Here is a 24,678-nt window from a genome sequence, read left to right on the forward strand (position 1 = left end):
TAAAGGGCCCATTCACACATCCGCAAAATGGGTCCGCATCCATTCTGCAATTTAGCGGAACGGGTGCAAACCCATTCATTTTCAATGGGGCGGGAATGTGCTGTCCGCATTTGCGGATCCGCACTTCCACATCCGTGCTTCTTGTCCGCAATTTTCTATTATAGTGCCGGTGAAGTGCGGTCCGCAAATTGCGGAACGCACATTGCAAGTGTCCGTGTTTTGCGGATCCGCAATTTGAGGATCCACAGAACACTTACTGACGTGTGAATGGACCCAAAGAGTGTGGGATTGTCTGATAGATGTAATATGGAGTGGAGTGCTGTGCCATCTTTGTGTTGGGAGACAGGACAGGTCCCCTTTAGGATACCTGCACATTTTGCAGGGCACGGGCAGAAAACCCACAGTGTAATACAGTGCAGCCAACTGAATGAGATTTGACAAGTCTCATGTACACTTTTTATAATTTTTTTGTGTGTGGATTTTTAAATCTGCAGCATGTCAATTGTTTCTGCAGATTTCACCCTTTGCAAAGAAAACCGCATCAAAATTCACAAGTAACCCATGCATGTTTTGGTGCGGATTTGGTACACATTAAATTCTGTTTAGAAGCCTGCACCCCTGTGCCGGTAACCTTAGGTTGCCTTCATACGCGTCACAATCAGTTCCACTTATGTGAATGGGATTTTTTGGTGGTATTGGATTTCTGCAAGCCTCATACAAATAAATAGAATTGATTCGCAAAACAATCCGCCACGTGTGAAGGCACCCTAAGATTATTTATATTACAATCTGCCTATTTCACAGACAACTCACCTGCCCTACTTAGCTGACACTCTAGGTCATGAATGACTTTGTAAGCAGAGAGAAAGCGAAATGGGAAAAGACGGCTTTTGATGACCGCATTCTACAAAAATAAAAAGTGCATGTCAAATAATGACAATCACTGACACATCAAGCAAGCTTCTGTTACATGCAGGTCATACCTGGTTGGACAAATATGCAGTTACTTCCCTATGATGCTTTTCACCGATACCTGCTCCTATCATATTCCTCAGATTCCTTAATAATGCCATGAAGGGTACTTTACGATTGTCTGAGAAACACAACAAAAAAAAAAAAAAAAGGCCAATATTTTTGGTGCAATGAAAATTTGTGATCATAGGAGGACCTCATACTTGTTGACACTCACCAAGCAAGCCCTCCCATACTGGGCCTGTGTTCCCTTTCTGACTCAACTCCCTTTCCCATGTTTCAGGCTGCTTTAATTTCATTCTCTGGCCTGATAGATGGGACTGCCAAGGACCTTCAAGACCACTGCGGGAGAAGGAGTTCAGGTCTTTGGGATATCTGTATGATAAACCGTAAAAATAGGATCAGTTAAGGATCATGGTCCAAGCTGCACAAAATATACAAATAAGGACAGAGAAAGTAGAAAAGTGAAAAGATCAGAAAAAGGGACATAGGGAGACATATGGACCTGCATCCAAGCAGACTCATGACATGATTCACTGGCTTAGAAATATGTAGTCTCTGAATCAGACTCTTCATAGAGAACTTGTCTTTCGTTTTCTTTCCAGCACTAGCAGAGGCAGGTTCAACCTGTGAGAAGATATTTTATAACAATATCACAACCTCATGTGTAGTCAACCTGCTAAAATCTCTCCGTGGTGGAGGAACTCACCTGCTTATCTAGAAGTTTACATAAACCTTCCAGTTTTCGCATATTTCTGCCACACTTCAATGCGCTAAAATTCTAAAATAAAAAAATAAGTACAGAGAAAAGTGCTCATAAATGTATGTATGCAAAATTGTTAGTCTTTCATATACAGCAGTTTTGCTCAATAAAGGCATTTTTATGCAATTAGAAGCCATTAAATATATCACTAGAGTCCGACTTGTCAGCGGCCCCACTGATCCTCAAAATGGAGGATGGGGGTCAGAGGAAGGAAGCACTGGGCAAGTTGGATTTCTCATCCGAATCATTGGGGGACACAGGCTTGACCATGGGTATAGCTGTTACCATGGTCAAGCTTGTGTCCCCCAATGAACAGAAGAGAAACAGATTTTACGGCAAGCACAAAAATCTAGTTTTCACCATGACCAATCCTTTGTTCTTGCAGGAGATAGGCCTCCACCAGGAGGCTCTAGTAGTAGTTTATTTCCTTCTCACACTGAATAAATAAGGTGGAGCAGTTTATGGTTGAATATGGAGGACTGACCGACGGCCAAATAAGTGTGTTCAGTCATTTAAACTATATGGTCTGTTCATGCCATATTTGGTGTCTATGTTTGAGGTATACACGTGAACATCAAACAAGGAATGTCGCACTAAAATGAGGTGGAAAAACCGCACAGAGGTGCACCCACTTAACAGACAACACCCAGTCTGAAGGTGATAAATAGCATAAATAAATAATGAAGGTGGGGCACACTCTCAAAGTATAGGGATCTTTATTAACACAAATGGTAAAAATGCAGAAATGACAGTAAATCTTAAGAATAAAAATACAGAAAAATGTTAAAATACACTAGGTATAGACAATAAAATTAATTAAATTTAGATTATAAATGATGATAAAAACAAAATGGGTAAAAATATATTAAATAATACAAATACTATAGTCAATATGTGCATGGATCCCAATATAAACTTTCAATGCGAATAGTCAGTCACAAAGTATAAGCTCACTGGTTGTTAGGTATAGAGTCCCATATACGGTTAGTATAATGTTATATAATTTTTAGAAAGGTCCTTACTTGCCAATTGTGGCAATGCTTGAAAGCGTATGTAGCCTGTGAGTTTGCGTAAGATAATATTCAGGCTGTTCATACGCACAGCGGCGTCCCGCTGTATTCAATATAGCAAAAGCGATCGCTTGTCGATGGTTTGTAGAGGCTTACCCGAGGGTCTTTTGATGTTGGATATTGAGCTCTCGACACGGCGTACCTGTCTCGGTTCCGGTCTCAAGAGCTGGTGTCCAGGTTTGAGTTTTTGGCCGCCAGTGAGATTTGTTTGTTGCACGCGGTGTCGATGTCTTTCATCACCAGCGTGGCAGCGATAATTCACTTCGGCGGCTTTCTGGTTAAATGGCAGTTGTCCAGACTTCCTCGGTTTTTGCAGGATCTCTCTACTCCATAGGGGGATTGATACCAATCCCCCTATGGAGGGGGAGAGATCCTGCAAAAACCGAGGAAGTCTGGACAACTGCCATTTAACCAGAAAGCCGCCGAAGTGAATTATCGCTGCCACGCTGGTGATGAAAGACATCGACACCGCGTGCAACAAACAAATCTCACTGGCGGCCAAAAACTCAAACCTGGACACCAGCTCTTGAGACCGGAACCGAGACAGGTACGCCGTGTCGAGAGCTCAATATCCAACATCAAAAGACCCTCGGGTAAGCCTCTACAAACCATCGACAAGCGATCGCTTTTGCTATATTGAATACAGCGGGACGCCGCTGTGCGTATGAACAGCCTGAATATTATCTTACGCAAACTCACAGGCTACATACGCTTTCAAGCATTGCCACAATTGACAAGTAAGGACCTTTCTAAAAATTATATAACATTATACTAACCGTATATGGGACTCTATACCTAACAACCAGTGAGCTTATACTTTGTGACTGACTATTCGCATTGAAAGTTTATATTGGGATCCATGCACATATTGACTATAGTATTTGTATTATTTAATATATTTTTACCCATTTTGTTTTTATCATCATTTATAATCTAAATTTAATTAATTTTATTGTCTATACCTAGTGTATTTTAACATTTTTCTGTATTTTTATTCTTAAGATTTACTGTCATTTCTGCATTTTTACCATTTGTGTTAATAAAGATCCCTATACTTTGAGAGTGTGCCCCACCTTCATTATTTATTTATACACGTGAACATGTAGCTGTATGTGTTTATATGACTTTGACTTCAAAGGCTCAATCGGCAACACTTCAATTCAGGCTGAAAAAGACTAACACTTACCAGCCAAATATATGTCAAAAAGATACGCTTTTGCAATATACATGTACAAGTACAAAACACTGTACAAGCAAAAAAATAAATAAAACACTCTTACACTAGTTTTCTTTTCCTTCTTTTTCTGGGAATCATGTTTCCCACGCTGCTTACGGGTATTGTACTTTGCCAGCTGATATTCACTGAACTGTTGGAACTTGAGGGTCAATGCTCTACGAAGGCAAGAAGGCAGTGGAGCCAGCTTATCTCCTTTCCCTGCTAAGCTCTGTATATGAAATAAAAAAATATCTATATCTAAGATGTTAAACAGTCCAGACAGAGAGAGCCAGAGCCAGCGACCAAGTGATAGTGCGACAGACAGAGAATCAAGTTCATATGTACAAAGTCAAACCTGGTACATCCGTGGTACATCCATCCAGTCACTTGGTAGCTGCACAGAAGAGCACAGGTACCTACGTAGGTGTGGTCGACAAGAAGGAAATAGGGCAGACAGGGCAAGTAGGAAATTTGCTGTGGTACGTATATTGAGCTCCTGTCGTGTATAAAGAGCAACCTGCAGGGACCAAACAATTGTCATGTGAGCTAAAAAAAACACATACTCATCACCTATTTCTTACACGTTACTACTTCCCTCTAATTTCCCACATGATGCTTCATCGGTAAATATTAGCCGATACAACAAACTAATCAAATGTTCTCACCTTCAATATAAACTCTGGATCAAACTGTGCAATATCTTCACACAAATCCTTAATACTAGCCCGGGTAGTGTCTGATGAATCAGTGAACTTGGGTGAATTCACCAATGAGCAGCATACGGCAGAAATTAAAGCCATCTGTAAAATATAAAGTATAGCTAAAAATGCAACAAAATACAAAGGATGACTGTAAACGCCTTCTGAAGCTTTGATGGTTTAGCCCAGGGCTGGCCAACCTGCGGCTCTCCAGCTGTTGTAAAACTACAATTCCCACCATGCCCTGCTGTAGGCTGATAGTTGTAAGCAGTCTAGGCATGCTGGGAGTTGTAGTTTTGCAACAGCTGGAGAGCCGCAGGTTGGCCAGCCCTGGTATAGCCCATCACACATACCATAGTGTAAAAAGGTATTAAACCACCCCTTCAAATCTGACCCATTAGTACAGGTGGAAGCAAACAAAATGCAACAGCACTCTGCAAACATTGAATATATGAACGTATACTATGCTCACTAATGAGGTACTAAGCAAGTATATTTTCATCAAAATTATTATTATTTTACAATTAATACTTTGTCTTTTGTTATTGCAATGTGCACTTTGAGGTGTGGCTGCCTCCATCTTGGTCGTGCACTCCTAACTAATTAGTGCAATATATAGCTCCTGAACTCATTGGAGGCCTGTTGGCACAAAGAGAGGCAACATGGAGTGGACATTGTATACATGTGGAGCCTTCTCTCCCAGAATGAGGTGACTTTGCTGTGGTGGACAGGCACACATGATTTTGATCAAAATGTATTTGCCAAGTATCTTAAACATGTTTTATATGGTGAATATAGTATTAGTCCATATGATCTAAGTTTGCAGATTGCGTTTACTTCTATAGTTTTAGCCATGGCGATGCATACCTGGGCATTCACTTCATTTTACAGGATGGGCTGACTAACTTTTGGTTTTTATTATTACAGGTCTCCACACCAAAATTATAAATACACAGCATATGAATGATTAAATTATTCTTTATTCATTTCTAACCAAACAAGAATAAAAAATACAAAAAAACTCAGCTGCAGCATATACAAAGAAAAGAGACACAATACATGTCATATATCGGTAAAAAGAAATCCCAATAATGAACCTGATCTTATAGTATAGTTCCCACCCTTAAAAGGGATTAGGAAACAATAATATTCATTCCTGCATTGTGCAAGCCCATCTATATACCCATAAATACAATGGGGGCAAAAGTGCTAAGTGCAATAAATAACATCTAAAGTTCATCAGGGAAAGAAATTCATACAGACCAATGTGGCTCAGACCCCAATGCACGTTTCGCAAGCCGCTTTCTCAGGGGATGACTGGACAGTGTGCTCAATGTCTATATATACCCTATCACTTATCATTAAGAGAGTCTTTCACCTAAAATTACCATTATACACCACAAACATCATGATATCCATTACATTCCCCATATTATAATCTTACCTTTCATATTGCTGTCCGTCGCCTATTCTCTCTTAAAAACGCTTTTATTCCATATGCTAATTAGGTTATGAAGGTGCCCAGGGGCGGCGTTTATACGGCCGGTGCCCAGGCTCCACGGCGCTGTTCAAATCAAACCCCTCCCCTTTCAGCCCTCTGGCCCGCCCTCTGTTCTTCAGATACCATCCTCCAGTCAATGACAAATCCGGCGCCTGCGCACTCCATTACCCACTAGGGCAGAGGCAGCAGAGCGTTTAATGCGCATGCGCCGGCCCGTACATCCCGATCTAGCCGGCGGAAGTAAACTGCCAAAATATCGGGATGTACGGGCCGGCGCATGCGCATTAAACGCTCTGCTGCCTCTGCCCTAGTGGGTAATGGAGTGCGCAGGCGCAGGCGCCGGATTTGTCATTGACTGGAGGATGGTATCTGAAGAACAGAGGGCGGGCCAGAGGGCTGAAAGGGGAGGGGTTTGATTTGAACAGCGCCGTGGAGCCTGGGCACCGGCCGTATAAACGCCGCCCCTGGGCACCTTCATAACCTAATTAGCATATGGAATAAAAGCGTTTTTAAGAGAGAATAGGCGACGGACAGCAATATGAAAGGTAAGATTATAATATGGGGAATGTAATGGATATCATGATGTTTGTGGTGTATAATGGTCATTTTAGGTGAAAGACTCCCTTTAAGTTAAAAAAACCTGAGGGGATATACTCACTAAAAAGCACATGTGCTCCATGGAAGTTCATGGCGTGCGTTCCACGGTGGAACACATGACATCACTTCCTTTTGTTGACTCCCACCCTCCCTCCCACCTCATGGCCCATTTATTTTATTAATACCATATCAACCAATAAACTGAATATAGAATACATGCTGCATATTATTGGAAAGGTAGATCAGAAGAGATGGTTTTCTTTCTGTCTATACTCTCAGTAGCGGTGGTAGGCGATGTGCTCTCCGCATTGGGACGCATCACGTGACCACCGAACTTCCGGTACGCTGGAGCGCATCGCAGCCTCACAATTAAATACAGCATGATATCCAGCCAGACCATACAATCGACTTCCATGTGAGTATTTTATTTTAACCTGTACCTATTTATTCAAGGATATTAAATCTTAAAGGGACCTAAATACCTCAGTGCAAACTAAAATTATTCAATATAATACAATTAATCAATTCTAATTTAATAGGTATGAACCCTAACAAACAGTTTGACTCTAGGAGGTCCCAAATGGGGATGTCGTCCATGTGGTGACTGTGTGGCCTGTCCCAACATCGTGAGAACGACTTCATTTATGGGCAGCACAGGCCATAAGACTTACCAAATCACATATACCATATCATGCAATACAATTAGTGTGATATACGTGGCCAGCTGCCCATGTAATCTTTTATATGTAGGCATGACATCACGAGAATTGAAACGACAAACCAGAGAACATGTTCTAGGTATCAGTGTGGCCAAAGACTAAAAGGACTTGACAGTTGAATATGATCCCTCGTCACTTCAAGACCCATCATAATTGTGATGGATCTTTGTTGAAGGTAAGAGGTATCGATAGGATTTTAATTAGCAGTAGTGGTGGGAATTGGAAGCGTTTATTAGCACAAAGGGAAGCAAAAATGGATTTTTTGGTTAGACACTATTACTCCCCACAGTCATAATGAAGGTTATTAAAGTTGTTATTAGTCTTCTTCTCTGATTAGGTTATGTTCCTAATGTGTGCTTTCTTCTCATTAATTTTATTTGAATGTGTGTGTATAAAAAAAAAAAAAAAATAAAAAAAAAAAAAATATTATATATATATATTTACTTTCCTTGAGCCCTGACTCCCAAGCTTATGGAAGAAAGAATGAAAGATCTGAGAAATGCGTAGAGATGAAGTAGTGATGAAGGAGAGAGTTCTAGTGGGATATTTAATATATAACAGCACTTTAAAATAAGTATAATACTAACAGACTTTTTTTTATGATTATAAGTTTTTTTTCTTATTTTTCCATATTCGTTATTTTTTCACTTTGAACATGTTAAAGTATTTATATGGCACGTTCCCATTGGCTGTGATGGTTATTTTGTATTAGGACTTGATTTCTGTTGTCAATATTATCATTATATTAAAGTGGTAGGGTTCCCAGTTTCACTAATTCACAGCGCACTTCACACTTTTAGGGTCCATTCACACGTCCGTTGTTTCTTTCCTGATCTGTTCCGTTTTTTGCTGAACAGATCTGGACCAGATCTGGACCCATTCATTTTCAATGGGTCCTGAAAAAAAATCTGACATTGTGCTGTCCGTTTTTTTTCAGGAGCCATTGAAAATGAATGGGTCCAGATCTGGTCCAGATCTGTACAGCAAAAAACGGAACAGATCAGGAAACAAACAACGGACGTGTGAATGGACCCTTACTTGGTCACTTTCATTCTCCCCCCCCCCCCCTTTCTCTTTACCGTCATTGCACTAAGCACTTTATCGGTATATGAATTATTTACTCAATTTAGGCTATTGTATTTAACATAATTAAGAGTGGATTTATTGGGTTCTAATTTTTTTTATATAAAGTCAGGTCCATAAATATTGGGACATCAACACAATTCTAACATTTTTGGCTCTATACACCACCACAATGGATTTGAAAAGAAATGGACAAGGTGTGCTTTAACTGCAGACTGTCAGCTTTAATTTGAGGGTATTTACATCCAAATCAGGTGAACGGTGTAGGTATTACAACAGTTTGCATATCTGCCTCCCACTTGTTAAGGGACCAAAAGGAATGGGACAGAATAATAATCCTAAACCAAACTTTCACTTTTTAATACATAGTTGCAAATCCTTTGCAGTCAATTACAGCCTGAAGTCTGGAACGCATAGACATCACCAGACGCTGGGTTTCATCCCTGGTGATGCTCTGCCAGGCCTCTACTGCAACTGTCTTCAGTTCCTGCTTGTTCTTGGGGCATTTTCCCTTCAGTTTTGTCTTCAGCAAGTGAAATGCATGCTCAATCGGATTCAGGTCAGGTGATTGACTTGGCCATTGCATAACATTCCACTTCTTTCCCTCAAAAAACTCTTTGGTTGCTTTTGCAGTATGCTTTGGGTCATTGTCCATCTGCACTGTGAAGCGCCGTCCAATGAGATCTGAAGCATTTGGCTGAATATGAGCAGATATTATTGCCCAAAACACTTCAGAATTCATCCTGCTGCTTTTGTCAGCAGTCACATCAATAAATACAAGAGAACCAGTTCCATTGGCAGCCATACATGCCCACACCATGACACTACCACCACCATGCTTCACTGATGAGGTGGTATGCTTAGGATCATGAGCAGTTCCTTTCCTTCTCCATACTCTTCTCTTCCCATCACTCTGGTGCAAGTTGATCTTGGTCTCATCTGTCCATAGGATGTTGCTCCAGAACTGTGAAGGCTTTTTTAAGATGTCGTTTGAAAACTCTAATCTGGCCTTCCTGTTTTGAGGCTCACCAATGGTTTATATCTTGTGGTGAATCCTCTGTATTCACTCTGGTGAAGTCTTCTCTTGATTGTTGACTTTGATACACATATCTTGATCTGGTCAACTGTTGTGAAGGGTGTTTTCTTCACCAGGGAAAGAATTCTTCAGTCATCCACCACAGTTGTTTTCCGTGGTCTTCTGGGTCTTTTGGTGTTGCTGAGCTGGCAAGCGCGTTCCTTCTTTTAAAGAATGTTCCAAACAGTTGTTTTGACCACGCCTAATGTTTTTGCTATCTCTCTGATGGGTTCTCTTGTTTTTTTTCAGCATAATGATGGCTTGCTTCACTGATAGTGACAGCTCTTTGGATCTCATCTTCAGAGTTGACAGCAACAGATTCCTTTCTTTTTAATATCTTTTTATTGATTTTCAAAGATAGAAGGGGGGTTACAAACAGTCTGTAAATCAAGCTTGCAATAGCCACATTCCATGTACCGTATTTTTCGCCGTATAAGACGCACTTTTTTCCCCCCAAAAGTGGGGGGAAAATAGCAGTGCGTCTTATACGGCGAATGCAGCTTATTTTGCGATTTGCGAATTTCCGTTCAAATTTTTTTGCGCAAATTATTTTGCGATTTTCAATGATACACCCGCCGCGATGCCGCGCGGCGGGTGTATCAGCTGTGAGGGAGAAGGGGCTGCCAGCGCCTGTCCTCCCGGCCTGCCTCCTCCCTCCTCTCGGCGAGCACTTGTAGTTGTAAGTACTCCGCTCATTATGCGATTATGCACATAACTATTTACTATTAGACATACGATTATACAGTGAGCGGGGCCCGTGTAGTAGAATACAGTCACTGCACGGGCCCCGCTGTCATTATAAAACCAGATGTCGGCCCCCAGCCCTGTATTGAGGGTCATTCACTATAGGGACACTTATGGAGGGGATCTGTGGATGACACCTAGCATAAGATGCTATATATGTGTCATCCACAGATCCCCCCCATAACTGTCATACACAGAGACCCCAATAAGAGCCACCCACAGATCCCCCATAAGTGTCACCCACAGATCCCCCATAACAGTGCGTCACCCACAGATCCCCCATAACAGTGCGTCACCCACAGATCCCCCATAACAGTGCGTCACCCACAGATCCCCCATAACAGTGCGTCACCCACAGATCCCCCATAACAGTGCGTCACCCACAGATCCCCCATAACAGTGCGTCACCCACAGATCCCCCATAACAGTGCCATCCACAGACCACAATTAGTTCAAAACCCACCAAAAGCACACCTTTTGGTTCAAAATATTTTTTTTATTATTTTCCTCCTCAAAAACCTAGGTGCGTCTTATAGGCCGGTGCGTCTTATACGGCGAAAAATACGGTAAGTAGTAACAGAGTAACAGAGACATTGTGGTGAACAATCAAAGATAATATCAAACCCTAGACAGCAACAGATTCCAAATGCAAATAGCACACTTGAAATGAACTCTGGACCTTTTATCTGCGCATTGTAATTGGGATAATGAGGGAATAACACACACCTGGCCATGGAACAGCTGAGAAGCCAATTGTGCCATTACTTTTGGTCCCTTAACAAGTGGGAGGCACATATGCAAACTGTTGTAATTCCTACACCATTCACCTGATTTGGATGTAAATACCCTCGAATTAAAGCTGACAGTCTGCAGTTAAAGCACATCTTGTCCATTTCTTTTCAAATCCATTGTGGTGGTGTATAGAGCCAAAAATGTTAGAATTGTGTTAATTGTCCCAATATTTATGGACCTGACTGTATGAATTGATTGGTTTGATACAATTGATATTTATTTACACTATATGAATCATGCACTGAGGTATAATTACTGATTGGTTTGACATTTTTTTATTTCATAATTATGATTAGATATATTACACTATTTAATTAGGACTGGTTAATTATATTGAATAATTTTAGTATGCACTGAGGTAATTAGGTCCCTTTAAGATTTAAATTAAATAGGTACAGGTTAAAATAAAATATTCACATGGAAGTCGATTGTATGGTCTGGCTGGATATCATGCTGTATTTAATTGTGAGGCTGCGATGCGCTCCAGCGCATACTGGAAGTTCGGTGGTCACGTGATCCGTTCCAATGCGGAGAGCACATCGCCTACCACCGCTACTGAGAGTATAGACCAGGGGTGCACAACCTGCGGCCCAGACTTGTGGCTGCTCACATGTATTTTTCATGTATTTCTCCCATTAGATGGGAGTCCTGGAAGTGTAACTAGACATTGATGGTATATAATGTGTGTTTAATATGCCATAAGTACAATATTTCAGTTGTTAATACACCTTTAAATTTTAATTTCGGCCCTCGTCATTGGTTCAGTCTGGCAATGTGGCCCCCAACCAGGAAACGTTGTGCACCCCTGGTATAGACAGAAAGAAAACCATCTCTTCCGATCTACCTTTCCAATAATATGCAGCATATATTCTATATTCAGTTTATTGATTAATATGGTATTAATAAAATAAAATGGGCCATGAGGTGGGAGGGAGGGTGGGAGTCAACAAAAGGAAGTGATGTCATGTGTTCCACCGTGGAACGCACGCCATGAACTTCCATGGAGCACATGTGCTTTTTAGTGAGTATATCCCCTCAGGTTTTTTAACTTAAATGATAAGTGATAGGGTATATATAGACATTGAGCGCGCTGTCCAGTCATCCCCTGAGAAAGCGGCTTGCGAAACGTGCGTTGGGGTCTGAGCCACATTGGTCTGTATGAATTTCTTTCCCTGATGAACTTTAGATGTTATTTATTGCACTTAGCACTTTTGCCCCCATTGTATTTATGGGTATATAGATGGGCTTGCACAATGCAGGAATGAATATTATTGTTTTCTAATCCCTTTTAAGGGTGGGAACTATACTATAAGATCAGGTTCATTATTGGGATTTCTTTTTACCGATATATGACATGTAATGTGGCTCTTTTCTTTGTATATGCTGCAGCTGAGTTTAATTTTTTTTGTTTATTATTGTTTGGTTAGAAATTAATAAAGAATAATTTGATCATTCATATGCTGTGTATTTCAAATTTTGGTGTGGAGATTCTAATTGGGCATACACAGTGGTTACCTATAGGAGCCAGTGTAGGTTGGTGTTATTATTCCAGGTCTGTAACACTGAAAGGCTACGGATTACTAATGCAGCACAATTACAACTCCTGAGTCCCATTCACTTGGGATGGGATGGCTTTGGCCTATTCATTTGAAAAGGATACTGATAACCTATTCTATGGATAGCTTAGCAATATAGCAAAAGCATAGATCCCCTTTAAAGAAGAACTCCCGCCACAAATTTTATTCTCTGACCTGCTAGAAAGGTACATGATGTAATCTTCTGACCAGTGTCTGTATTTGTGAGTTATCCCCTCCCTTCTGCTTCTCAGCTGTGTCGTGTGACCGACAATCAGACTCTCCAACTGGCACAGCATCTTATGTGTGGACAGGAAGTCAGTTTCTCCATGTATTCCTATTGGGGCATCAATGTCGGTCTCATAGGAATGAATAGAGAAGTAACTGAATTCCTCTCCTCCTGTGTCAGTTGGAGATCAGAGAATTGGTCACATGACATCACTTTCTAGCAGGTCAGAGAATAAGAAATTCTTGCGGGACTTCTACTTTAGGAATTATTTGCCTCCACCAATTGCTGCTGCTTCCAACTGACGGTCCTTCACACTCTGCTGCTCTATATTTCTTCTCCCAGCTAGACACATCAGAAAAACCAGGAAAAGCATGTTCAACCAATCACTAACTGAGGCAGGTCACTACTAAGGCAGGCAGTTGCTTGAGTAGGCCTTTCCTGGTAGTTCTAGCTTGTTGAACCAAGACAGGAAGAGCAGTCAGGATGGACGTGCAGACAAATGGAAATGGAATGCGCGCCGAGTCATTTCCATTTTTTTTGCAAGAAAAAAAGAAAAACGGAACAGACACGGAAAAAAATTAATATGTTTGTGTGCATGAGTCCTAAAGGGATAGTCTGCCTCAGCATAGGTCATCAATATTGGCGGGGTCTGACGGTGTGTGAAGGGAAGCGGAGTATGGAGCTCTGTAACAGAAATATAGAGCGCCAACCTCCATAAAGATATATCATGATAAACAAAATTATTATCTGACTGACCTTCTTCTGCTTTAGCAGGTTGTCCGGTTTCTCAATATCAATAACGGCAGGTTCTTTCTGCATAGGTTTTACTTGTTCTTGGGTAATGAATTCACTTTCAGAAGCTTGAGAAGATTGTGATGGCCAATGCTCCATTATAGCCTAGGATGTGGAAGCACACAATCTATAAGTTTTTCAACATTTTAACTAGCTCACGTATGACCAGGTGATTCGCTTTACTGTACCTCAGTTGGTGACATTGATATCTCACTGGATTCTTCATCTTGTTCAAAAGTTACAGGTAAAAATGTAACATCTTGCAATTCAAGCTCTGTTGTCTGGTCAGCTACCAAAGTGGATGGCAGTTCTGAAGTAATTCTACCATGACTGGTGGACTTGGTCTCAATGTTCTTGCTGGACTCATGTTGTAAAATCGTAGTAGGTAGCACAGTATTGCTTGAGTAATGCAGAGAAAGATTAGATGTTTCAACATTTGGAATCAAAGTAGAATTGAGTTTCCTGCTCACATCCGATGGTAAGGGTGAGACAGTGATGTCAGTTTGCTTAGTGGACAATGGGATATTTGAGGTATCAAGCGGAGTAGAAGAAGAATTAAGATTTACAGCCATCTCAGAAGACAAGAACGAAACAGAGTTTACTGCATATTTAGAGGGCAACAAAATATTGGAGGTAAGGACAGAACAAGAACCCTCAGATGTTAGACAGCTATTTGTCGTCAGCAAGGATTTAGAAGCCAGCGGTGAACTTAGTAGGCCAGAAAATGATGAAGATAAAGATTTATTGTCTAGAGATGACTGAGATGTTATAAAAGAGCCACTATCCAGAATAGAGTTAGAGGTAGAAGAGAGGCTTGAGGATAACAGGGATTGAGGGGACAGCTCAAGACCGCTGGCTAAAACAGAATTAGTGGTCATCAGAGGACGAAGGGATCCCTTTTCCCAGGACAGCAACTCATTTGTAGGGGCACTGTACTCCATCTTAGAATGAATAGCTGTGCTCAACTGATCAGAACCAGGCAAGGTTAAAGCAAGTCTTCGTCGAGGCTGCGATATCTGCCTTGTCCCTCGCAGGCCAGTTTTCTCCAGAGGAAAGTCACTAGATGGCATGGTGCAATTTCTTTAGTCTAGTTTCCTAAAATTTTAAAATGATGGTTATATCAGTGGACAATCACATAGAAAATGTCTATTTACTGTAATATGGCTGTATTCATGTATTCTATACACAATGATATATCTGCACAATTCACCACTCTGTATAGGGGCGCATACAGGTGTATAGAGGTCTGCAAGAACGTATGTCATAGGTTTCCTTTAAAGTAATATTCCAGTCTGAAGCACTTACGGCATATCCAAAGAGATACAGCATAAATGTCCAACATCTACAGCACAGCCGTTCCATTGGAACTTACAGAACAATCTATCAGACTAAAGAAATAGCCAAGCACCGATTGCTCGGCCCTTTATGTAACCATTTCTGTGGTCCCTGAGGTCAGACTTCGGATGATGGCCTTTCAAATTCCTGGAAAATCACCTTAAAGGGGTTGTCCGGCTTTATAACACCTTTTAGATTTGGCCAATATAGCACTGTACCTAAACAAAAAAAATACACTCATCTGCTTCCAGTCACTCCGTTCCAGCACTGGTGCCCGATCCACAATGGTCCCCAAGGCGGAAATATCCAGACAGACAGAGTCATGTTCACTGTTGCAGCTTTGGTACAGTGCAGTACTGGACAAAATCAAGAAAAGGCTTATAAAGCCGGACAACCCCCCTTTTATTCAGATAAGTGATATTCACCGAATATTAAAGGGGTTTTCCCATCTCAGACAATGGGGGCATATAACTAGGATATGCCCCCATTGTCTGATAGGTGCGGGTCCCAGCGGTGGGACCCGCACCTGCAATGAGAACGGACCCGGGAAATGCACGGAGGGCGCACTGCGCATGCACAGCTGCCCTCCATTCATTTCTATGGGGCTGCCAAAAATAGCCGAGCTATTGCCATCTGCACCATAGAAATGAATGGGAGCATGGGCCGCGCATGCGCAGTGCTCTCCCATTCATTTCTATGGGAGCAGCGCTTGGTTGTGGACAGACCCCGGGAAATCCGGGGTCCTCCAGCCACAGAGCTCCCTGCTTCGTTCTCGTTGTAGGTGTTGTCTTGATCTGTATTCTGATGGGAATTTAATTTTCACACTATTAGGATTATTAAAGGAAAGATCACGTTTTCCTTCCTCCCAGTGCATTTTTCAGAAAGTAGTAAATTATAGCAAAATAATTATTGTAGCTATAATCCTCTTCATTATGTTTAAGGCTTTTCTGGTTGGGTACTGAACTACCTACTGCCTTAGACAAGGAACAACAACAACTGCTTCTTAAGCCTCATTCACACGTCAGTGTTTTGGTCAGTGATTTCCATCAGTAATTATGAGCCAAAACCAGGATTGGAGCCTCCACAGACATAAGGTAGAAGGGAAAGATCTGCACTAGTGTTGAGCGAACTTGTGTTTTCAAGTTCGGCGTACAAGGTTCGGGTTATCCAAGAATTCCGTTATGCATTCCGCTACTACGGACTGTAAGTTATGCTCCATAACGGGATTCTTAGATAACCCGAACCTTGCATGCCAAACTTGAAAACACAAGTTTGCTCAACACTTATCTGCGCCTGTTCTGTGGTTAGAGCCACACCTGGTTTTAGCTCAAAATCACTGATGGGAATCACTGACCAAACACTGACTGTGTGAATAAGGCAGTAAGGCTAGGGTTACACGGCGACTTCTTGTCGCAGAAAAGTCGCACGATGTCTTTTTATAATGATAGTCAATGGTGTCGCAAAAATCAAGTTGGTTTTCTGTGCGACTGTTGCGTCACAGTGCGACACCACTGACTATCATTACAAAAAATGTTGTGCGACATGAATGTCGTGTGACACACGTCGCAGTGTACCCTTTTTGTGGTGCGACTTATTGTAGCCCTAGCCTAACAGTCCTATTACAGCAGATGAGATCCAAAGAACTATTGCCTAGCAAACACACAGCGCAGTCGTGTTTCGGTTAGGAAGCACATGCGGTTACTAGATGTTAGGGATCGACCGATTATCGGATTTACCGATATTATCGGCCGATATTCAGGATTTTGAACACTATCGGTATCGGCATCTATTTTGCCGATATTCCGATAGTGTATGGGGAACACAGATCGCGCTGCTGACAGCGCTCTCCGTGTTCCCTCAGCAGCAGCACAGGGGAGAAGGAGCAGTGTCTCCTCCCCCTGTGCTGCTGCCGCCAATGAGAGGAGAGGGGACAAGAGGAGGGGAGGAGCTATGGCCACTGCGCCACCAATGAAGCTTAATCTCACATTTATTCATATACAGGAGGCGGGAGCTGCAGGATCACATAGCCGGCTCCCGGCCTCTATGAGCTGTAGCTGCGATCTGCGGTAGTTAACCCCTCAGGTGCCGAGGATCGCAGCTACAGCTCATAGAGGTTGGGAGCCGGCTATGTGATCCTGCAGCTCCCGCCTCCTGTATATGAATAAATGTGAGATTAAGCTTCATTGGTGGCGCAGTGCGCCCCCCCAAGCCCCCCAGTATCAGACATTGGTGGCGCAGTGCGCCCCCCCTCCCCCCCAGTATTAAGCATTGGTGGCGCAGTGCGCTTCCCCCCCAAGCCCCCCCAGTATTAAGCATTGGTGGCGCAGTGCGCCCCCCCTCCCCCCCAGTATAAAGCAGTGGTGGCGCATAGGGCCCCCCCACCCCAGTCGCAGTGCGCCCCTCCACAGGATCCCCTCTCCCCTGCTCCTCCGATCGGAGCCCCAGCAGTGTAATGCTGGGGCTCCGATCGGTTACCATGGCAGCCAGGACGCTACTGAAGCCCTGGCTGCCATGATAAGCTCCATGCTGCTGTGTGCACAGAGCACACAGCAGCAGGGACAGTGTGAGCTCCTATTCACCCTGATAGATCTCTATCAGGGTGAATAGGACAAGGGTTCTAGTCCCTAAGGGGGCTAAAAGTTAGTTACAAAAAAAAAAAACACCAAAATATTAAATATAAATGAAAAAAGAAAGATTTACAAAAAAAAATACACATTAACAATAAACATAAATTTTCAGCAGATTTGTGGGAATTTTTTATTTTTTTTCAAAAATGAAAATTCACAGAATATCTGTATAAATTATCGGCTATCGGCCTGAAAGTTCACAAATTATCGGTATCGGTATCGGCCCTAAAAAATCAATATCGGTCGATCCCTACTAGATGTATAATCATGCTTTTAAGGTGTGTTTTTTGCCCGTGATCGTTTATGGACTGTTGTTTGACCTGTTGTGAAGTTATGTAGTTCTTTAGCATTCTGATTAACTGCTAATAGTGATACCTGTGGAAAAATATGTTAAACATTTGCCGCAAGTAGTTGATCGACTCTATAGCCAATGTGGCCGCAAGCAGATGGGCATGTTTTACGTGCAGTTATCCGCGCGTACAATAGGTGCAGATATCACAACTTGAAAAGTGCCAGGTCTGCCATGCTATATTTTTTTTTTGTGGGGCCTCGGAACGTAGCAACGGATGCAGACAGCACACAGAGTGCTGTCCGCATCTTTCATAGCCCTATCGAAGTGAATGGGTCCGCACCCGAGCCGCAAAAACTGCGGCTAGGATGCGGACCCGAAAAACGGTTGTGTGCATGAGGCCTACTGATTTATAATGCTGTGCGACCCTTTGAGACATGTACATACTAAATTACAAAAGCATTATGACACTGTAATACAATACATTCCAGGACTCTCTGGTTCACATAGCCTTATAAATCATTATAATACGGTGCGATCCCCGTCAGAACGAGACCTCACACTGCCACATGCTGTGGGTTCCTCCCATTTAAGGGCTCTTTCACACCTGCGTTCTTGTCTTCCGGCATAGAGTTCCGTCGTCGGGGCTCTATGCCGGAAGAATCCTGATCAGTTTTATCCTAATGCATTCTGAATGGAGTGAAATCCATTCAGGATGCATCAGGATGTCTTCAGTTCCGGACCGGAGCGGTTTTTGGCCGGAGAAAATACCGCAGCATGCTGCGCTTTTTGCTCCGGCCAAAAATCCTGAAGACTTGCCGCAAGGCCGGATCCGGAATTAATGCCCATTGAAAGGCATTGATCCGGATCCGGCCTTAAGCTAAACGTCGTTTCGGCGCATTGCCGGATCCGACGTTTAGCTTTTTCTGAATGGTTACCATGGCTGCCGGGACGCTAAAGTCCTGGCAGCCATGGTAAAGTGTAGTGGGGAGCAGCATACTTACCATCCGTGCGGCTCCCGGGGCGCTCCAGAGTGACGTCAGGGCGCCCCACGCACATGGATGACGTGATCGCATGGCACGTCATCCATGTGCATGGGGCACTCTGACGTCATTCTGGAGCGCCCCGGGAGCCGCACGGACTGTAAGTATACTGCTCCCCCGCTCCCCACTACTACTATGGCAACCAGGACTTTAATAGCGTCCTGGCTGCCATAGTAACACTGAACGCATTTTGAAGACGGATCCGTCTTCAAATGCTTTCAGTACACTTGCATTTTTCCGGATCCGGCGTGTAATTCCGGCAAGTGGAGTACACGCCGGATCCGGACAACGCAAGTGTGAAAGAGGCCTAACTCGCTCGTGTGTCTGGCCTAAGAGTTAGGCCCCTTTCACACTACCGTATGGCTATTCCAGTCTTTTGCGGTCCGTTTTTCACTGATCCGTTGTTCCGTATTTTTGTTTCCATTGTGTTTCCGTTCCGTTATACAGTAATTACATAGAAAAGAATTGGGCTGGGCATAACATTTTTTTATAGATGGTTACGCAAAAACTGAACGGATACGGATGCATTTCCGTATGTGTTCTGTTTTTTTGCGGACCCATTGACTTGAATGGAGCCACGGAACGGGATTTGCGGGCAATAATAGGACATGTTCTATCTTTCAACGGAACGGAAAAATGGAAACAGAATGCATACGGAGTACATTCCTTTTTTTTTTTTTTGCGGAACCATTGAAATGAATGGTTCCGTATACGGACCCTATACGGAACACAAAAACGGCCCGCAAAACAAACAAACAAAAAAAAAACGGTAGTGTGAAAGAAAAGAGGCCTAAGGCTCCATTCACACATCCGCAACGCGTTTTGCGGATACACGGAGCCACGGATCCGCAAAACACGGAAAGCGGCAATGTGCGTTCCGAATTTTGCGGACCGCACATTTCCGGCACTAATAGAATATGCCTGTTCTTGTCCGCAATTGCGGACAAGAATAGGACATGTTCTATTTTTTTGCGGAACGGAAGTGCGGACCCGGAAGTGCAGATCCGCAAATTCCGTGTCCGGGCAGCACATCATGCTGCTCCATAGGAATAAATGGGTCCGCAATTCCGTTCCGCAAAATGCAGAACGAAATTGCGGACGTGTGAATGGAGCCTTAGGGTAGATTCACATGACTGTATGTGTTTTTCAGTCCGCAAAAGACAGATACCGGCCATGTGCACATGGCCAGCGCTATATAGAAAATGCCTATTCTTGTCCGCAATTGCAGATAAGAATAGGGCATACTCTGTGGAAGTGGACTCCAATAACTATAATGGGGTATGGTTTTTATTAGAAAACCCATCATTTTATTGTTGTGCGTTACAGACAAGGATAGGATTGCTCTATTATGGACTGAAACTTCTATTCCGCAAAACGCGGAATGCACACGGCCAGTATCTGTGTTTTGCAAATCCGCAATTTGCAGACCGCAATAGTGGCTACGGTCGTGTGCCCGAGACCTTAGCTGGTACTGTAATACATGGAAAATCTACGCACCATGGGCTACATTTATAATAGTGTGCGCCTCTTTTTAGGTGTAAACATTCTGTTTTCAACTTATTTTTTGTAGTTGCCTTTACTACTGAAAAGGCGCCTGTTTTGGAGGCATTTGTGCCATTTTGCCCCTATTTTGAGTTTTAAGACTAATTCAGAAGCTCTTAACTTTTGAGCCTTTTTTCGGACCTATTTATGTAGGTGCACTTTTTTGCGCCTGACTTAGATGCAAAACCAGTCTCATTTCTACTCCACTCCAAGGCTGGCATACTTTCTTTATCACTTTTGAGTGGTGAGTTGCGCCAAGTTTTGCCGCACTTTCATAAAGACATGTGTCCGTTTTCAGCTCACTTGCGCCACATTTTCATGCGCATACTAATTACACCAGTCTTCGTGTATTTGAACCCGTCTAAAGCCTGTATCAGACAGGCCAAATGAGCAAGCGTTTGTCGGGAGGGAAGTGTTCTCTCCCGGAAATCGCTTGCTAGGGGAGGAGACCGCTGCTATTACATGCAGCGATTTTCTCCGCAGCATGTGGAGGAGTGATCACTATACCATTGCTGGTACCCATACTGCCTAGTGGTTTGCCGGCAACAAATCAATATTGGGCAGCACAATCTGCCGCCTGCAAGCGCTGAATTTTAAAGGGAGTCTGTCATCAAAGTTTCACCTTTTTAACCCTTCCCATAGCTTTCTAGCAGCCTTACAGTTAATAAAACGTTACCTTTATGAGCAATCCTGGACTTATAAAACCGGCAAAAAACTACTAAGTATCATATGCAAATGAGAGCTCGCAAGTGCCCAGGGGCGGCGTTACCCTCGTAGGTGCCCAGCTAGCTCAGCCTTATTGTCGCTTCCCCCCGCCCATCCTTTCCCTCTGACCGCCCATCTACTTACTTCTTGTTTCGCCGAGATCCCGCGCATACGCACTCAGTCCGTCGGCCAGCGCATGCGCACTGCGATGCCCATTCCTTGTACGGCATTACAGTAATTAATGCGCATGCGCCGGCTAACGGACTGAGTGCACAGGTGCGGGATCTCGACGAAACAAGAAGTAAGTAGATGGGCGGTCAGAGGGAAAGGATGGGCGGGCGGGGGAAGCGACGATAAGGCTGAGCTAGCTGGGCACCTACGAGGTACGAGGGTAACGCCGCCCCTGGGCACTTGCGAGCCCTCATTTGCATATGCTACTACGTTTTTTTTTGCCGGTTTTATAAGTCCAGGATTGCTCATAAAGGTAACGTTTTTATTAACTGTAAGGCCTCATGCACACGACCGTTGTTTCACTCCGTGTCCGTGATTTTCTGCGGACCCATTGACTTTCACGGAACAACGGAACGGAACACAACAACGGTCGTGTGCATGAGGCCTAAGGCTGCTAGAAAGCTATGGGAAGGGCTACAAACGTGAAATGCTGATGACAGACTCCCTTTAAGCATGCTTAAAAATTTTGAATTGCCCGATGAACAAGTGTTTGCTCATTCATCGGGCAATTGGCGGCAGTATTAGGCTAGGTCTACACGACGACAATAAGTCGCGCAACAGATAGGGCACAACTACACTGCAACATTTGTCGCAACAATTTTAATAATGGTAGTCTATGGTGTCGCACTGCGTTGTACAACATGCTGCAGTGCGACACCATGGACTATCATTATAAAAATTGTCGCGCGACATATGTCATTGTGTAGACCTAGCCTTACGCTACAAGATGATCGCTAACAAGCGTTCATGCGAACGCTCATTAGCGATTAGCGGCTTAAAAAAAATTGGTCAGTGTAATACAACCTTAAAAAGGGGTTATCCAATCGCTATAATGACCACCAGAATGCCTGGTCCCTCGCGGGTGACGCTAGGGAGGCTGGTCCCCGTTGCGGCCTGGCATTGGCTGCTCCCCCCGTCACCGGATGTTTTGATCCATGTGAAGGGGAGATGCAGTGGCAGCCGTTCAGGGATCCGGAGGGACGCGGGTGACCGTGCATTCTGGGGTCATTATAGGGATTGAATAACCCCTTTAACTGAAAAGGAACCACCAGAGGTCAGACTAAGGGATCATACATACGAACTTATTTTCTTTCCGTGTCCGTTCAGGTTTTTTTTGTGGACTGCATGAGGAACCATTCATTCTGTTTGTCCATATGTCCGTTCCGCAAAAAATAGAACATGTCCTATTATTGTCCGCACAACAGACAAGGATAGTACTGTTCTATTAGGGGCCAGCTGTTCTGCAAAATACAGAATGCACACGGACGTCATCCGTATTTTTTGCGGACCACAAAATACATACGATCGTGTGCAATACACCTAGTCTAATTCATGACATGCTGTGCGACTTCTAGGAAATACCAGTCAAGAGACAGATACGCCGGTCTAATTTTACGCCTAAAGGCGAGCTTGGTAGATCTGCCCCATGTGCTTGGGGCCTGAGGGAATTTCTGCAACTTAATCATTTCCAATTCAATTAAGTTCTTTTTTAAATCCTTATTCAAGTGAATGGAACAGTCACAGGAATATTAGCAAACACATTTTCCAAATATGCCAAGTGGAGCAGACGACCGGGACTGAATGACCCGAATTGGTAGTTAGTCCCACACCCATGCCGCCATGACGGAGGAGATAATCACTCTTACCACAAAACAAAAATGGTGCATATTAGTTTGGAATATATATGGTTTCCCACCACGAGCGCTCGATTATGACAGGGACCTGTGTGTAGCTGTAGCCTATGACCATAAACAGCACAGCCGCTAGAGGGCGTAAGGGGGACTATTCTTCCCGGAGGTCTCTGCACAATTCACACAGGGTGGTCCCTACTGCTGCCGTCATGCAGGACAATACCTACAACCGCCGCTCCGATACCGCGCTCCAGAACGTACACCGCTGATCCGGGACCCGTTCTCGTCACTCGCTATTTCCTGCTTCCTGCTCCCCCCAACCAATCCCATCCCGAGCCGCCCACACATTGTGGAGCGGAGGTCACACATTCTGTTATGTGAACCGCACCTTTCTTCTGCTGTAAAGTATGCGGTTCACTCCCTGACGTGTAGGATAATACATAGCAACTCCCTGACATGTAGGATAATACATACATAGCAACTCCCTGACATGTAGGATAATACATAGCAACTCCCTGACATGTAGGATAATACATAGCATAGCAACTCCCTGACATGTAGGATAATACATAGCAACTCCCTGACGTGTAGGATAATACATACATAGCAACTCCCTGACGTGTAGGATAATACATAGCAACTCCCTGACATGTAGGATAATACATAGCAACTCCCTGACATGTAGAATAATACATAGCAACTCCCTGACGTGTAGAATAATACATAGCAACTCCCTGACGTGTAGAATAATACATACATAGCAACTCCCTGACGTGTAGGATAATACATAGCAACTACCTGACATGTAGAATAATACATACATAGCAACTCCCTGACATGTAGAATAATACATACATAGCAACTCCCTGACGTGTAGAATAATACATACATAGCAACTCCCTGACGTGTAGGATAATACATAGCAACTACCTGACATGTAGTATTATAAATACATAGCAACTCCCTGACATGTAGAATAATACATACATAGCAACTCCCTGACATGTAGGATAATATATACATAGCAACTCCCTGACGTGTAGAATAATACATACATTGCAACTCCCTGACATGTAGAATAATACATACATAGCAACTCCCTGACGTGTAGAATAATATATACATAGCAACTACCTGACATGTAGGATAATACATACATAGCAACTCCCTGACATGTAGGATAATACATAGCAACTCCCTGACGTGTAGGATAATACATAGCAACTCCCTGACTTGTAGGATAATACATAGCAACTCCCTGACGTGTAGGATAATACATACATAGCAACTCCCTGATGTGTAGGATAATACATAGCAACTCCCTGATATGTAGAATAATACATAGCAACTCCCTGACATGTAGGATAATACATAGCAACTACCTGACATGTAGAATAATACATACATAGCAACTCCCTGACGTGTAGAATAATACATACATAGCAACTCC

General features: G+C 43.2%; 1 protein-coding gene across 3 annotated transcripts in view; it reads right to left on the minus strand.

Annotated features, from left to right (window-relative positions):
• LOC122924158 (telomerase protein component 1-like) overlaps positions 1–23,536 on the minus strand; it is a 76,601-nt gene extending 53,065 nt beyond the window's left edge. The window contains exons 1-11 of one of the 3 annotated variants that reach the window (XM_044275099.1): positions 23,452–23,536; positions 14,014–14,920; positions 13,790–13,930; positions 4,687–4,821; positions 4,377–4,538; positions 4,086–4,250; positions 1,682–1,753; positions 1,478–1,599; positions 1,190–1,347; positions 984–1,093; positions 814–904 (exon numbers count right to left, since the gene is read on the minus strand). In XM_044275099.1, the coding sequence (XP_044131034.1) occupies positions 814–904; positions 984–1,093; positions 1,190–1,347; positions 1,478–1,599; positions 1,682–1,753; positions 4,086–4,250; positions 4,377–4,538; positions 4,687–4,821; positions 13,790–13,930; positions 14,014–14,895 (2,038 nt within the window). In that variant the 5' untranslated portion in view covers positions 14,896–14,920; positions 23,452–23,536. Of the gene's footprint in view, positions 1–813; positions 905–983; positions 1,094–1,189; positions 1,348–1,477; positions 1,600–1,681; positions 1,754–4,085; positions 4,251–4,376; positions 4,539–4,686; positions 4,822–13,789; positions 13,931–14,013; positions 14,921–23,243; positions 23,389–23,451 lie in introns of those variants that run through there. The other 2 variants (XM_044275107.1, XM_044275114.1) reach the window with 2 other exon arrangements.
• Between the last annotated feature and the right edge of the window lie 1,142 nt (positions 23,537–24,678).

This window comes from Bufo gargarizans, chromosome 1 (genome assembly GCF_014858855.1).
Source record: "Bufo gargarizans isolate SCDJY-AF-19 chromosome 1, ASM1485885v1, whole genome shotgun sequence".
NCBI classification, from domain to species: Eukaryota; Metazoa; Chordata; class Amphibia; order Anura; family Bufonidae; genus Bufo; species Bufo gargarizans.